Raw genomic sequence first — 15,439 nt, 5'->3', positions numbered from 1 at the left:
TTCAGCATGGCTCAACCATATAAGCAGAATACAAAACTTAACGTTGTCTATAAGTGTCCTGTATCTTCATGTCAAAATTCACATAAAATCTTTCCTACCTATGCCAGTGGATCACTGTGAATATAATGTATGTGGGTAGTCACTGCCACAGTTCTGCTGCATGCTTCTCTCCCTGGTAACCCATTTTCTTATTATCTCACCCTCACCCATTTGGTTTATCTAGAAAAAAGAAAATTCACAGCTATTCGAGTACTGCCCTAATCTTCAAAGTCTGTTGCTGGGTAAACAGCAGAAAATGTACCTCCAGGTCCTGTAGAGATTAAGGCAGCAACAGGTGCCTTACAGCATTGTGCCAAACTTGTTATCAAAGGCTTTGGGTTAGCACCAATAAAAGGTTACAATAAACTTCATATCAGCCTCCAAAAAGAAGTTCTAGTATCAGGATTTAGGAAGAAAACAAAGTTTCAAATTCAAGGCTCAATCTTGAAGAAGTTAACATGAGAATAGATTTCAGCAATTGAGATAATGACTACGTGAGTCATTATTCAAGAAAACATCTATTAATCAGAAACAAGATATATTTGAGTACTATTTTAAACTCTGAATAAACTAACATGGAATTGATCGGAAGGTCTAACCCCTTAGTCTGTCAGCTGCGGGAAAATACTTTTCCTTGTCCGGTTTTTACTAGTACTTTGGAAATATGCATTACTGCCTACAGTATTTCCAATGAATAATACATGAGGGAAAAGACTTCAGACTACACAATTAGAAGGAAAGTCTACACAAAATCACATGCCACTTCAACATGAAAGAATCTAAAAATACTGAAATTGAAGCAGTAATCCTAATGATTGATGTTGCAGCTGTATGATGATCTGAATACAATAAATTCATTTACAGAATTTCTGTTAAGAATAAAAGACAAAGGTCTGTGGAGTTGTCATTTAGTTTTAACGCATAAGTGGCTCTCCAACTGGGCAGGTGAAATGCTCACAAATGTACTTGCAAAGTCTGATGTTTGCCTGCTTTCATTTCCCTTTTCGATTTCTTTTCTTTCTTCCCTTCCCTCTTCCCTTTTCCTCTGAAAATGCTCCTTTTTGTGGCAGATGGACAGAGGCAGAGCACTCAGTGTTTCAAGTCAACGAAAAGCATTGATTCTGCTGGCCCAACTGATCGGGAAGGGAGACAGTCACCGTTCTGCTGAGTATGCGAAAACCAAGGCAAGACTGGAAACAGGACTCCAGCACGAGACATTATTCTCTATGGATCTCTGCATGGGATAGATCCCTCTGCCAGAAGGCTTTGGTGTCACCTAGAAGGCAGCAACTTTGAGGAGAGTGACGAAGCAAGAAGGGCATACAAGAGCCCCTGCCTGAACCTGAAATACAGGTTTAAAATGAAGCTGAAGGCAAAATGAGAAACATTATACAAGTGTGGGTGGGGACCAGTCGTAAGGAGAGCTGACTAAAGAATTTGAAATCAGGTGGTAAACACAAGAACAAACCCACTTTTCCAACACTAAACAGTTGCACTACCCTTGGAGAGCAATGCTTTAGGAAGCTGCAAACCCTACTATCTAATTCCATTATCTTTATTTTGTCTTGGTACTATCTACATGAATGGAAAACAATTGCAAAAATAGATGCATGCACTTCGGTTTTACTGGCTTCCAGTACATGACTGGATTGGAAGCAATGGTTCCAACACATTCATCTTCTTTCAAACTGTGGTTTCACTGAAAGGTGGCTGTTTCTTGAGCTTTTACTTAGCATATCATTTGTATGTTAGCCAAGAGAATTCCCAAAGACTCTTTCCCATGCTGCTCCTGTCAGTCTTTTTTTTTAAAAGAGTGCTCAACAGAAGGCTATTTCCAAAATGTACCTGTTAAACTTGTATTTGAATATTATTCATTCATAAAGCAGATGGAAAAGTGAAGAGCAAGGAGCAGAAAAATGTACAGAAAGGAGACCTGTACAAAAAGAATCACAATGAAAACCAGAGATAATTTGATTCTCTATTCCCCATAACAGAAATATTAAAAGTTATGTTCTTTGGACTGTGTGTCACATACAGTTCCTAAAACACAATATTAGCTACTGTGTTTCTGTGCTGAAAGTCATTTTCCCACTGCTTTTTGTTGGCTGTTTGCATTATTTAACTTTAAAGAGTCCAAGAGGCTTCTGATTGTTTCACTTCCTATTCCTTTCATCCTATTCTTCATCTTGCTGGAATTACTTTTTCCAAATGGTATCAGCAGTGCTGCCAGTCCCCAAGGTTCTTTATTGATTATTTTCTGAGTTTTATCTTCCTTCTGTAAAATCCAGGCACTTTCTCTGGCCATAGCAATGAATTTCTCCAGCTGTGGCTGATTAACATTCTTGCTGATATTAAGGTCTTGTTCAAAGGGATTCCAGATATAAAGAGGAGATGATTCAGGTTTATTTACTTCCTTTCCCTGCAGACAGTGTAAAGAAAAAGCAGAAGTTGCATATATGTATAATAGGTTGAGCAAATAACAAATCACTTGACTTATTACATGAGCATTAAGAGTAAAAGTGTTTTGACTTACTAGAGAACTTTTTACAAAACACCCAGTTGTTATTAATCAAGTTAATTTTCCTGTCAACCTGACTGACTGTATGATTCCTGTTCTCTGAATCCTCTTAGTGGTGGTTTTCCTTACCACATTCAGCTTAGATTTCCTTCAAGGCAAAGAACACACAACTACAGCTTAACCTGTCTTTTTGGCCATTCCCCCATTTGCTTTTCAACAAACCTCAGACCTTACCCATTGCAACCCCCTTCTCCTATCTCTGTTTGTGTATGGGCAGCACGAGTGTGTCACATTAACCTGTGTAGCCCAGTTCGATAAACTATTGCAAGCACTTGAACTGTTCAAACCATTCATCCCACAGTGCTCAGACAGCTCGCAGAGCTAGTGTAACTAAACAAGATCACTGCCTTGGCTGAAATCCCTCCCACCACGGTCTGTCTTTTTTTAAGCACAGAGCTACTCAGGTCATGGTCCACTTTTGGGCACTTGATATTGTACAACACATGTAGTTGACAACAGTGTAGGTTTGCTAATTTAAATGCAATTCCACCTCAGTGCTTATCAGTGCTACTTAGCTGACCTGTTCCGTATTCCAGAACCTCTTCAAGCCTTCTATCACAAGCTTTAGCAGGAACCCACCAGCTACTGCTGTTCCAGAAGGTGTCTATGTACATGTTACATACTCTTGCCCCAGGACCAAGAGGACAGACTAATTAAACAGAAAAACACCAGCAGCACAGACATCTTCCCTGACTAGCAGGCTCCAAACGCATGGTTTTGCTTGGTTTTTATGGCTTAGCGGCAAACAGAAGTTCTCCACCTTAATGATCCACATTAGGATCAATCTGCAGCAGCAAAAAGAGCTCTTGTGTCACTGATCCACAGTGCCCAAACAGGAAATGGGACACGAAGGGGTGTCCACACAGCAACATGGCACTGGAACCCCCACCCTGTCAGCAGTGCAGCAGGAACAGGTGCGAGTTAGGGTAGTTATATTTTCATATATTTCTATTAACTTGCTTGCACACACAGAGATCAATAAATAGGATGACGAGCACATAAAGCAAACTGAAGTGAGAGCACAGAATAATCACGTTATTCTCAGCTTACTGAGTTGTACATAGTTACTGTGGGCTGATACAAACTGCAGTGGAAAACTCAAGTGCCAAAAGCAAACTCAGAACTCAGCTGTAAGTTTTAATGCAGAATCTCACTGGGTCTGAACTCCCTGTTTTAAGTTCAAAGCCTGTTGGTGTACAGGGTTTGTCACAGACTTTTGCTATGACATACATCATGACATTTTAAAAGTTTTCCTCTCACAGAAGCAAAATAGCTTTGACTTTTTAAAACTGCCACTTTCTTCTGCATGGTTTTCAAGTAAAATCATACAGGCTTTACATAATTTTGTGCTTTCCAACATATCCAGGTAATGACACTGTAAATGTTCTTGATGATACTTATTATTTATTAGGCTCTGAGAGGAAAACACTGCTCCTTCACAGAAAGAACTCAGTTTCTGGATAAATGTACTTTTCATATACAAATAAAAATGACAGAAATTGTTGCTCAGTATATGTAGTTTATCAAGTGGCAGACAGAGAGATTCAACTGATAATGATGAGCAATTAAAATTCATTTACCTTTCGAAGATTTATGGAATTCCTTCTAAAATCAAAGTTTCCAAAATATTCAAAAAATTCACCCAATAATACATCTAAGGGAAAGAAAAACAAGAGCCATGAGTAACATTAAGGAAAAGTTAATTTTCAATATGCTCCTTAAAAAAAAAATTGACGGAGATTTACCTACCAAGTGTTTCTGTATTTTTTGTAGGTTTAATCTTCCTTAAATCACTAACAAATGAGCAATCATATCCTCCAATTATATGCTTGTCTTTTGCATCTGGAAAAAAAAATATGGGCATATTTTGAAACAATAAACAATAAAATGCCATTGTATTTAATGAAATTCAGATAACAGACATGACTGAAATCAGGGAATGCTGAAATGAAATCAATGAAATTAGGAGTTCACAAGTGAACTTTTAGGTTAAAGATTCAACTTGAAATGGTAAAAGATTGAAAAGAAAAAAGTCTACAGACAGTCAAAGGAAAAGAATCATGAGCAAATGGCATATTTTCAAAATCCTATAGGAATAAGGTACATGACATCTCTGTATCTCTGAAATTACTTATTTTAAGTAACAAACCTGGTATCTCTGCATACAGGGCTGTGTTATACACTAAACAGCACAACTCTCTGAGGTTAATATCTATATGAGAGTTGCAAAAAAATCAGACCCAGACCATCCACTGTCTTTTTCTAAAAAACTTCAGAGAATTAGGAATATTGTAAAATCTCAGAAGAGGTGTTTTATGTATAAAAAATTCTACAGAATTCTGATGCAAATGTTTAAAATTATTTTAAAGCAACTGAACACAGACCTTTTTCTCCACTGAAAACACTCAAAGCTTCCAAGGAAGCATGTCAGTAAGCAGAAGGCATGAGTGAAGAATTAAGAACTTGAGGTGTCATTCTCCGTGCTTTCATAAGATTCTCTGAAGATAATCAACCCTGAAAGCTGTGTATGAAACAGCCATAACAGCTTGTTTGCGAAGATACAAGAATTATTTGCAGATGGCCTGAACAATCTCAAGGATATTACAAATTGTGAGATGAAGATACAGTCTTTCTTTTAAACATTTGGTATCTATAAAACAATACACATATCAATCTGCATAAAATCCTTAACTGCAGAGACATTTGATACCCTACAAGTCTTCTAAATACAAAATAAACAAAAAATTCACCATAGGAGCACTGAACAAATAAATTACTTTTGTCTAAGGCACAGAGAAAGTCTAACCCTTCTAAATAGAATTTACTATTGTATTGGAAATGGATTTACTTGGCATTTAAGAATGCATTATTTTCACAAAAAATACAAGTAAAATTTGTGTATTCCCTCAAACTTAAGGCACACATAATATCCATTAGCATTTGAGAGCATAAAGGGACGGTTTGTGTTTATTTATCACTTTAGTGGAAACAAATACGAAATAAACAATAAAGTGCAATAAACACAGAAACAGCCACCCTTACCTGCCAGTTCCTTAAGTTGGTCTAGCGTTGGAATGATAGGTGGTGATCTCTTTTGCAGAAAAAACATGACCATCATGGTCAGAGAGAAGTTGGTAATCCAGGTACCAGGAGCACTATTTGTAAGTCCATGAACACGGGCCCAACACCGTATAGTGAACACCAGTGCTCGTACTCGGGAATCCAGACAGCCATAGATATACAGGAGTTCTGAACTTCTGATAGCAATGCTGAAAAAGAAATGAAAAGTAAAAGACATGTAAATGATGAGAAAATTGTGAAGTATCAGATGCAATGTTCATTATCCTTTATAAGAGGGCATCCATTAAAAAAAAAAAAAGAAGTAATGCTTACGCACTTTAGAAAATAGAAAATGAATCACAGAATTGCAGAACGGTTTGGGCTGGAATGCTTGAAATTGTACAGGATGAAATACATGTACTTTTCCACAGTAAGAAAAATACAGTTTGGGGTAAATAATAATACTGCATTTGCACAGTTTCCCGTTTCTTTGTTCCACATCACAGTGGGAGAAAAAAACCCAAACAAACAAAAAAACCCCACTATCAAGTACTCAGGAGTCAAACGATGAAGAATCGAGGTGAAAAAACATAATTTAGCCACAGTTGCCTTCAAGGTATATTAGATAATATCTCTATCCTAATATAAAATAAAATCCTTCTTTTACAACTTTCATCTAAAGAGTAATTAAATGCTGCCCTGAAAAATACACTAAGTGCAGAGACACAACGAATCTGCAAACCAAGTCAATTTTGTAATTTTCAAATGATTACTTGTTTTTTTCAGCAGAACCAAACAGTAATCTGGAAGGATAAAGGTTTTCAGATGGGTCAGGTTTTGATCTGCTTCATCACACTGTTATACAAACATTTATGTAGTGTACAAATGGGAGGGTAAGAAAAAGTAGAAAAAAAATGGAAGCACAGTGTGAGAGTAAAACTTATTTTGGTTCAGTTGTAGCCTGAAGTGCTCGCTGAACTACAGTTGCAGGAGATTTTACTCCAAAACGTGCACTAAATTTTTCTAAAAATTCAGCATGGCCTTTTGGAGATGTTTACTAGGTCAAAATTTCGTAACACCAGGACTTCTGAAATTTCAACCATGAGGTGCTTTATGGTATCCACAGAGGTTCATTATTACTCCAAGTGACAAGAAGACAAGATGCACAGTCCCAAACAGCCAAACCATCCAGCAGTGAATTACAAGGATGCTTGCACAGAACTGCATCCCAACTTTCACTGCGGCTGCATATAGAAAAGTTATTTTATTGCAAGACATTTGTTCAATCTTGCCTTAATAACCCCTGCACATTCAGAAACAGAACTTTGGGTAGTTCAGGGCAGTTTCCATGCTCTGCCGTCACCGAGGGCGTGCAGAGGGAGAGGAGCCGCGAGGGGCATTCCCAGGCAGCCCGCGCCCCCTGGCGGCACCGCAGGAAGACCACGGACTTCCCTTCCAGGGATCTTCCCGGAAAACAGATGTATGTGGGCCCTCAGGAAGAAGGAAAGGGCACCAAAATAATTAGAAGCCAAATCACTAAAAATTAACATTCTGGAGCTGTTCAATCTGAAAATCAGTCAAGGAGAGCTGTACATACGCCCATATACATGAAGGGTACTGAAGCTAATGAACACTGACTGCCTTCTCTCAATTCTTCATAAGCCAACCTTATTGTATAGACTGGTTTTCAAGTCCTCAGCTTCAGCTAGAAAGTATTTCCTATGCTCGAGAAAGATAACCACAGCAAAAACTGAGATCTAGGAGTTAAAAAATACCCTATTTAGTTTCAGAGCCAACATTTCATATTTGTTAAGAACACTGAAAGGAGCAGACTCAAACAGTTGTCATTACAGGTTTTCAGAACATTTGAAGTACTTTGGAATTCTTTCTAAACTTTTTTAAACCAGGCCTCACCTGTTGCTCACTGACAGATCACACTGGAATCCTGTCGGTTGATGGGAAAACTTCACCAGAGGGCAGCGAGCATTGAGTATCTTCTGTACACTCACACATCCAGGACCAAAATTATCAAGGCAATCACCAATCACAGAAAGAATCCTCTGAGTCGCTAATCTTTCAGATGGTAATCTTTTCATCTGAAACTCCATTTCAAAGGGACCTTTTTTCTAACACAGAATTTTAAAAGCAATCTGTTAGCTCTAGAACAAAAGAGACATTTAAAAATACTTCTGAAAGACCACAACAATTAGCAAAGGAGCTGGTACAATTAGAGACTGAAAGACAAGAATTATTCAAAGCAATTCACAGAACCTAAAATAAGTAAAAATATATTGCTCTCTCTTTTATATGCTTTTTTGGTGATTAAATTCTTCCAAGCTAATAGTGATCAACTTACTGTAAAGTTACTTGTTCAAATGAAGGTATAATACTGCTATGTCTCACTATTGGCTAAAACAAGTCATTCTGGAATTCCCAAGAGAGCATATATGCTCCAACTGCAAAAGAGGAGCATACAATTAAAGAGGGGTAAGACATAACCAAACTACCATTAATTTCAAGCCACCAGTAATTCCACTTCAAATCCTCAGAGAACAATGAGTTTTTAGTGAATCCACCAGCAGTGCAGGGGAAAATGTCTTTTTCATTAAAAATGTAAAAAAATTTAGCATGCAAAGTACTTAATCCTTCAAAATTAAGATAAGCCCCTGTAAGACTTAAAAAAATCACTGGACATCATATAATTTTTCGGACAAAAATATTGTGAAGATATATTCTAACATCAGAAAGTACTTGTCCCGTATGTCTTTGTAGTTCGATTTGCCACATTTGTAGTTTTTACCTCAATACAACACCTTCATACTTATGAAATATCTGTTCTCTTCATAGTCTGTGTTTTTAAGCCTCAGATAATTTTGCTTGCTAATCCAATACTTGACACTGACTTATCCTCCCCCTTGAGACATGTCATGGGTGAATGCATCCTATGCAAACAGCATTACAGTGACCTAACTCATCAGTTGAGACACAGAGGTTACTTTTCTTGTCACCAGATTAGTGCAAAGAAAACATGCACTCACAGATGGGTGAAACAATTCAGAAGCCATGGACCTTGCAAACTTTCCAACAAACTCACTTTAGGTGTTGAATTTCTGAGTGGCTCTGGCAATCACCAAGGTGACTGTTCCTGCTCTCCTCCTGCCAACAGCTCTCCAGTCAGCACGTGTGCTGGAACATGCCAGGACAGAGGTCCCTAATCCCCTCTGGCTGTGCAGCTGCATGCTACCATAGGGCTGGCTCAAAGTGAAAGAGCCTGTAACTATTCAGCGCTGGGGTAGGTAACCGGAAAGAAAACGATGGTGACTCAACTCAGCCGAGGTATAAGTGGGCTGGTGTTTGGATATTTATGTTTGTGACAAAAACCACAATGGGCCTATCGAGGCAGCAGCTCAATATATTTCAAAAGCTGCAAAAAGGCTTTTTTGTAATGATAAAGTAGATATTCTTAATAATTGACAGAACCTTCATATATAGCTTCAGTGCTAACCAGAGGGTGGATGAAGTACTGATACACTGCTCTAAACCTTTGGTTCTTCCTCTATTCTTGCCATATTGCCGAAAACAGCAAATATAAGTAAACTATTACTTTTGGGTAAATTGACATAGTAATCTAACCCTCTCAAAATGCACATGCTCACACATGCACAAACTTATTATGCTTTAGAACATGGAGGACCTTAAAGATCAAAGCTTTAACAGAGCATGGATATGAGACCCAGCAGAGAAGAGAATGCAACAGCAGAATAAGAAGGTCTGACTTTGTTCAATCAATTCTGGAGGATGAGGGGTTTTTTCATAGTGAAATTCATCCTAACAGTACAAAGTTTATATAAACACCGAATTTTCTTCCTAATGCAAGAAAGATCTCTTATGTCACATCTAGCTTTTGAAAGTCTTCAAGTCCAAACACTCAAATTAATTTGTTTACATCTATAGTATGAACTCATGTAAAACCTGAATATAAATAAACTGATTCCCATCTGTGAAACAGCAAATGAGCTGCTCTGTGGAAGAAATCCAATAAACTGAAGATGCAAAGCATAATCTTACCATTTTTGTAGGACTCTTTCGTGTATCATGGAAGTCCAGAAACATGTCCACATCACATCCCAGTTTGCCAAAGGTGTTGACTGAAGAGCCAAACGGCTTTACTGTGCTGTCTGGAAAATAAGCACGTGCGAAATCCCGAACCAAAGAACAGGCCAGAAATCGGAGCTTGATATTTTCTTCTGTAAGCTGATACTCATTCAGTAGAATGTACATCTGACTGCTTATCTAGTTCAAAAAATAAACACTGTAAACATCCAATAACAGGTCTTCTATCTATTAACATATATTTTAATCCACTTAAAATCACTGCAATTAGAAGATTATTTTATAAAATTTCAAACAGGTTTATTTAATACAGACAAAATTATATTCACGATTAAAATGACTAATTTAATTTATTTGTTTCAATGTAGGAGAAACAGGAAAAATTCTAATATGGGTTACTTTTTTTTTTTACTAGAAATAAATTGCTTTTTAAGTTTCACATGATGACTTCCAAATCTGAAATGAAGATGGTTCATTTTTAATTGAGAGAGATCTAGAAACCTCAACTTACGCTGTCTGCAAGACAAAGCTTTTGAATAAGGTCTGTCACTGGAATGTGACACTGAGGAGAGAGGTGAAGTGGTGTCTCTTCAGCAGGTTGACTCACTGGGTTTTTCAGCGTGAAAGTAAAAAGTCTCGATTTAAATGGGACAACATGATGCTCTGCAGCATTTGGGATTCCAACAGCATCCTGCAACGAGGCTATACTGCTCTTTTCTGAAAACTCTACTAAAGCATTGATGCCCTAAAACATTAAGAATGGAAATACAGGGTTAGATAAATGCATACAAACCTCGAACTCATTGTACTGATATTGTTCAGATGTTCCTGGCAGTACTGAGACAGTTTAATATGCCAGCCCTGAAGTTGAATGAAAGGTTTTGTATCTCAACATGTTTTAGACACTTCTACAAGAGGTTAAAAATATTTATGATGTGCCATTCTTGGCAGTAAACACTAAGCATAAAGTTCTGAAATCTATTTATCTTCACAACTGACATGCTCAAAACCACATAAAAATAGTTATCTCTATTGTTTGAACAAAGAACAATGCAACATGAAAGTTTCAAAGATTTACTGCAAAACAGGTTGCTGACTAGCCTTTAGAGGTGTTGCTTAGCTGACTTCTGAAAAAAAATCTGCTGCTGAGCAACTTGTAAACATTAGCACAGATAGAAACTGATGTAATATACTAATTATGTATATTTTGCTTAACTTGCATGCATGAGGCCATAACCAAGTGCTGGTATTTCTTTTTATCTGAGTCTAGATTTTAGTTCACATTGTTAATTACTTACACGATTTTCAAAGAAGAAGTGACTTCTAACATTTCCATGACTGGATAAATACTGCAATAATTTTTTTTCGTTAAGTTTTGATGGGCACTTAATTAAAACAGTCCGTTCAGCTTGATCCAGTCGTTCTCTTTGGACCTCAGTGAATGTCTTCTTTCTGGTACTGACTTCAGCATCTGTGAGAAGAAATGAGCATCAAGGTTCTTCTGTATAAACAGGAAGATGTAAAACTGATTTTAGTACACTCAATCTCTTCCTCTGGATTGAACAACTGAACAAATATTTGTCCTGGTTCTCCAAGATGGCACAAAAGAGAAAACAATGAAGAATTAATAAAATACTGAAATATAAGTGTATTTCTCTCACAAATGCATAGATTTGTAATAACAAGGAGTAGGAAATGTAGGAAGAAAGTAATACTGACTTCCCTTGGTGCCATGGGAAGCTTGATGATACAAGGAGTCTTTGTTCTTTATTTTGCTGTTCACCACCAAAAAACTTAGCACACACAAAGGAGTCTGGAAATGTCAGCTATGCTACGAGGCAGACCTTTGGCAAGCTGCACTAAAAAAATAATCTCTCTCTGCTACCACAAAACCAGCACTTTTACCTTCGGAACATTTCAACACTTGCTATTTTTACAATTCAGCACCTTCCTTTACAGTAAACTCCTACTCAAAATTTTCATTTAGTAATACACTTTCATCTACTCCACTACAATAAACCCACAGATCAGCTGTATCTCACCACACTACTGGCAATCTGTACTGTTGCTGACAGCCTACAGAATCCACATGGAATCAAGACATACTGAACATCCAGAAACACGGAAACTTTTTTCCTCACTGCACACAGGCACGGGGGGCCATGTTCCAAACCTGAAATTATAATCAGTTCCCTGCATAACTCTCAAACTAATCCACTGACCACATCATATCAGCACAGCCTGTGAAGCTGCTACCTGTTAATACTGACATTCACGTTGGGAAGCTGGGGAGCATTTCCCAGCAGCTACTATCTGCCACAGGAAGATTCAACAGAGCTCCTCATTCTGTGTTTTTGATATTGAGGAACACACATGATATAGTGGCCTCATGAAAATCTTAATTATCATGAAATGATACTTTAGTATTACTTGTATTTATTTTTCTTAAATCTTTTCTTTTGTGAATCTACTGAGCTCTCACAGAGATTAGCAAATAGTCACCAAAGTAGTTGTTTCAATAGCTTAGTTTTTTATAGCATTTTTCATCAGAAGACCAATGAAGTACTTTATGAAGATGACAAATATCCTCATTTCCATAGGAGCAGAGAAGGGTAAAGTGACCAAGATGCAGAAAGCACAAGTCCCATGGATGAGCTGCATGATCAGGAGGTGAAACTAGACCTTCTCACTCCCACAGCTGCATTAGGCCAGAATGGCTGTGATTCTTGCCTGATTTACTGCCTTGTATGTGTTTAGTTACTATGGCAGATGTGCTCTGACATCTTCTGGCTCCATCCTTTGCACAGTCTGAGCATGGCACAGATTCACATGTTCACATCCAAATGGTGGTTGTGAGCATTTCAAACGCATGACAGCCAGTCCACTTTGCTTTCTTCCCCGTTCCACAAAACATTTCCAGTTAGTGCCAGAGTTTCACAATTGTTTTAAAGACGCATTCACCAGCACTGCTGCTAAAAGACACAGCCCCATCCTCCACATGCTGCTCTCTGCATGCTGATGCTAATGCAAGCATTTACACAGTCATGCAGCAAAACAGGTGAGACTAATGATCAAAGTTATGCAGCAAACCAAGAATGATTAACTGTAACCTGGAATTGTTTCTTAATCCGCTTTGCTGCACATCTGCCAGTACAAGGATATGAACAGCAAAGAGTTGCTGGCTTTGAGAAGCTGTGATAATACTACCCGGTCGTATCCTCCCTTCAAGAAACGCTTGCTACCTCACGTTTGCAAGCTGTGAAACACGAACACAAGCACAGGCCTCAGGCTCACACCCGCATGAACTGCTACAGCACAGCAGCGATGGGCACTCCTCACCGGTTCTTGCCTTGCACCAAACACACAGCGCCAGTCACGCCTTTCTTAACTCTGAGGGGGTCTCCCAGGACACCCCCTGTCACCTGATTTACCCCCATGTGAGGTAAACCGAGCGCCGGGCACCGACAGCGGACTCTGCCCCTCGGGCTGCACCGGGAAAGGCACAGCCCGGCCGGGCTGCCCGGGACACCGGCACCGGCCCGGGACACCGGCACCGGCCCGGGACACCGGCACCGGCCCGGGACACCGGCACCGGCCCGGGACACCGGCACCGCCCCGGGACACCGGCACCGGCCCGGGACACCGGCACCGGCCCGGGACACCGGCACCGCCCCGGGACACCGGCACCGCCCGGGACACCGGCACCGGCCCGGGACACCGGCACTGCCCCGGTTCACCGGCACTGCCCCGGGACACCGGCACTGCCCCGGGACACCGGCACTGCCCCGGTTCACCGGCACTGCCCCGGGACACCGGCACTGCCCCGGTTCACCGGCACTGCCCCGGGACACCGGCACTGGCCCGGGCCGAGCGGGACACGCGGGACAGGCGGTCACTCCGTCCCCACGCGCGCCGGCAGCGCCCGCCGCGCTGCCCGGCCCCGCGGCCGCGGCGGCCCCTCCGTACCTTCGGCCGGTTCCTGGGCGGCTGGCTGGGCGGCGGGCTGGGTGCTGGCGGCGGGCTGGGCGGCGGGGCCGAGCCGGGCGTGCCCGCGGCCGCCGGGCCCGGGGAGGGGCAGGCGGCGCCGCAGCAGCCACAGCGCCATGGCCCGCACGGCCGCGCCGCTCTGCGCAGGCGCCGTTTTCCACGGCGGCCGCCGAGGCTCAGCCCGGCCCCGCGGGCGGGGAGGGGATCCCGCGGCGGCCCGAGGCGTGCGGAGCGCTGGGGGAGGGAGCGGACCTGCCCAGCCCGCCTGCCCTGGGGCGCGGACGGCTGCCTGCTGCGTGCAGAGGAAACAAACTGAGCTGTCGGCACTGTGGCCTGGCAGCCAGGAGGGCCAACCGTGTCGTGGGGGGGGACCATCGCCAGCCGGTCCAGGGGTGGGATTGTCCCGCTCTGCTCTGCACTGGTGCAGCCTCAGCTTGAGTGTTGTGTGCAGTTTTGGGCATCACAGTATAAAAAAGACATTAAGCTATTAGAGAGCGTCCTAAGCAGGGTAACGAGGACGGTGAAGGGCCTGGGAGCCGAAGCCGTATGAGGAGCGGCTGAGGGCATTTGGTCTGTTCAGCTGGAGAAGAGACTGAGGGGAGACTTCACTGCAGTTACAAGTTCCTGGTGAGGGGTGAAGAGGGACAGACATGATCTCTTCTCTGTGGTGACCGGTGACAGAACCTGAAGGAGTGGCACGAACCTGTGTCAGGATAGAATTAAGGTTGGATATTAGGAAAATGTTCTCCACCCAGAGGGTGGTTGGGCACTGGAACAGGCTCCCCAGGGAAGGGGTCACAGCACCAAGCCTGACAGAGTTGAAGAAGTGTTTGGACAACGCCCTCAGGCTCATGGTGTGATTCTTGGGGCTGTCCTGTGCAGGGCCAGGAGATAGACTTCGATGATCCTTGTGTGTTCCTTCCAATCCAAGGTACTCCATAAGCTTCCCCGGCCCGGCCTGAGGTGTGGGCTGTGGGCCTGACCTGTGTGAGGAAGCACCCACAGCGCAGGCCAGGGTCGGCTGTGACCCTGTACATGAGCCCCACCAGCCAAGGGCAGGAGGGCGAGGGTGGACATGGAGGTGAGCCCAAAGGGTCAGATGGCCAAGGTGATGGAGACCTAATGTAGGTTCAGCAGACTGCTATTTGAAAAGGGGATGTAAACCATTTGAGTTGTACCAGGAATAGTGTGGCCAGCGGGACTAGGGAAGTGATTCTTCCCCAGTACTTGGCACTGGTGAGGCCACACCTCAAGTACTGTGTTCAGTTCTGGGCCCCTCAATTGAGGAAGGACATTGAGGTGTTGGAGTGAGTCTAGAGAAGGGCAACAAAGCGGGGGAAAAGCTCTATATATTTGGGTATAGAGCCCAAATCCAGTGAGGAGTGGCTGAGGGAGCTGGGGGTGTTTAGCCTGAAGAGGAGGCTCAGGAATGACCTTATCACACTCCACAACCACCTGAAAGGAGCTTGTAGCCAGGTGGGGGTCAGCCTTTTCTCCCAGGCAACTATCAACAGGATATAGTCTTAAGGGCCAGAGGAAGTTTAGGTTGGACATTAGGAGGAATTTCATCACAGAAAGGGTGATTAGACATTGGAACAGGCTGCCCAGAGAGGGAGTGGAGTCACTGTCCCTGAGGTGTTAAGGAAAGACTGGACATGGCAC

The 15,439-nt window shown here is 42.0% G+C and overlaps 1 protein-coding gene across 1 annotated transcript; it reads right to left on the bottom strand.

The window, feature by feature from the left end:
* Window positions 1–1,578: 1,578 nt before the first annotated feature.
* MTPAP (mitochondrial poly(A) polymerase) lies at window positions 1,579–13,895 on the bottom strand. Its single transcript, XM_050335633.1, is given in 10 exon segments — window positions 1,579–2,143; window positions 2,146–2,458; window positions 4,198–4,271; window positions 4,367–4,459; window positions 5,660–5,886; window positions 7,592–7,803; window positions 9,746–9,970; window positions 10,302–10,535; window positions 11,089–11,261; window positions 13,757–13,895. Coding segments are annotated over 10 exon segments (1,737 nt in total). The 3' UTR covers window positions 1,579–2,096.
* Window positions 13,896–15,439: the final 1,544 nt, after the last annotated feature.

The sequence above is a fragment of the Myiozetetes cayanensis genome, unplaced genomic scaffold (genome assembly GCF_022539395.1).
Source record: "Myiozetetes cayanensis isolate MyiCay16 unplaced genomic scaffold, myiCay2020 scf1, whole genome shotgun sequence".
Taxonomy (NCBI): Eukaryota; Metazoa; Chordata; class Aves; order Passeriformes; family Tyrannidae; genus Myiozetetes; species Myiozetetes cayanensis.
The sequence above is the reverse complement of the archived record's forward strand: the minus strand, read 5'-3'. Positions and strand labels throughout refer to the sequence as shown.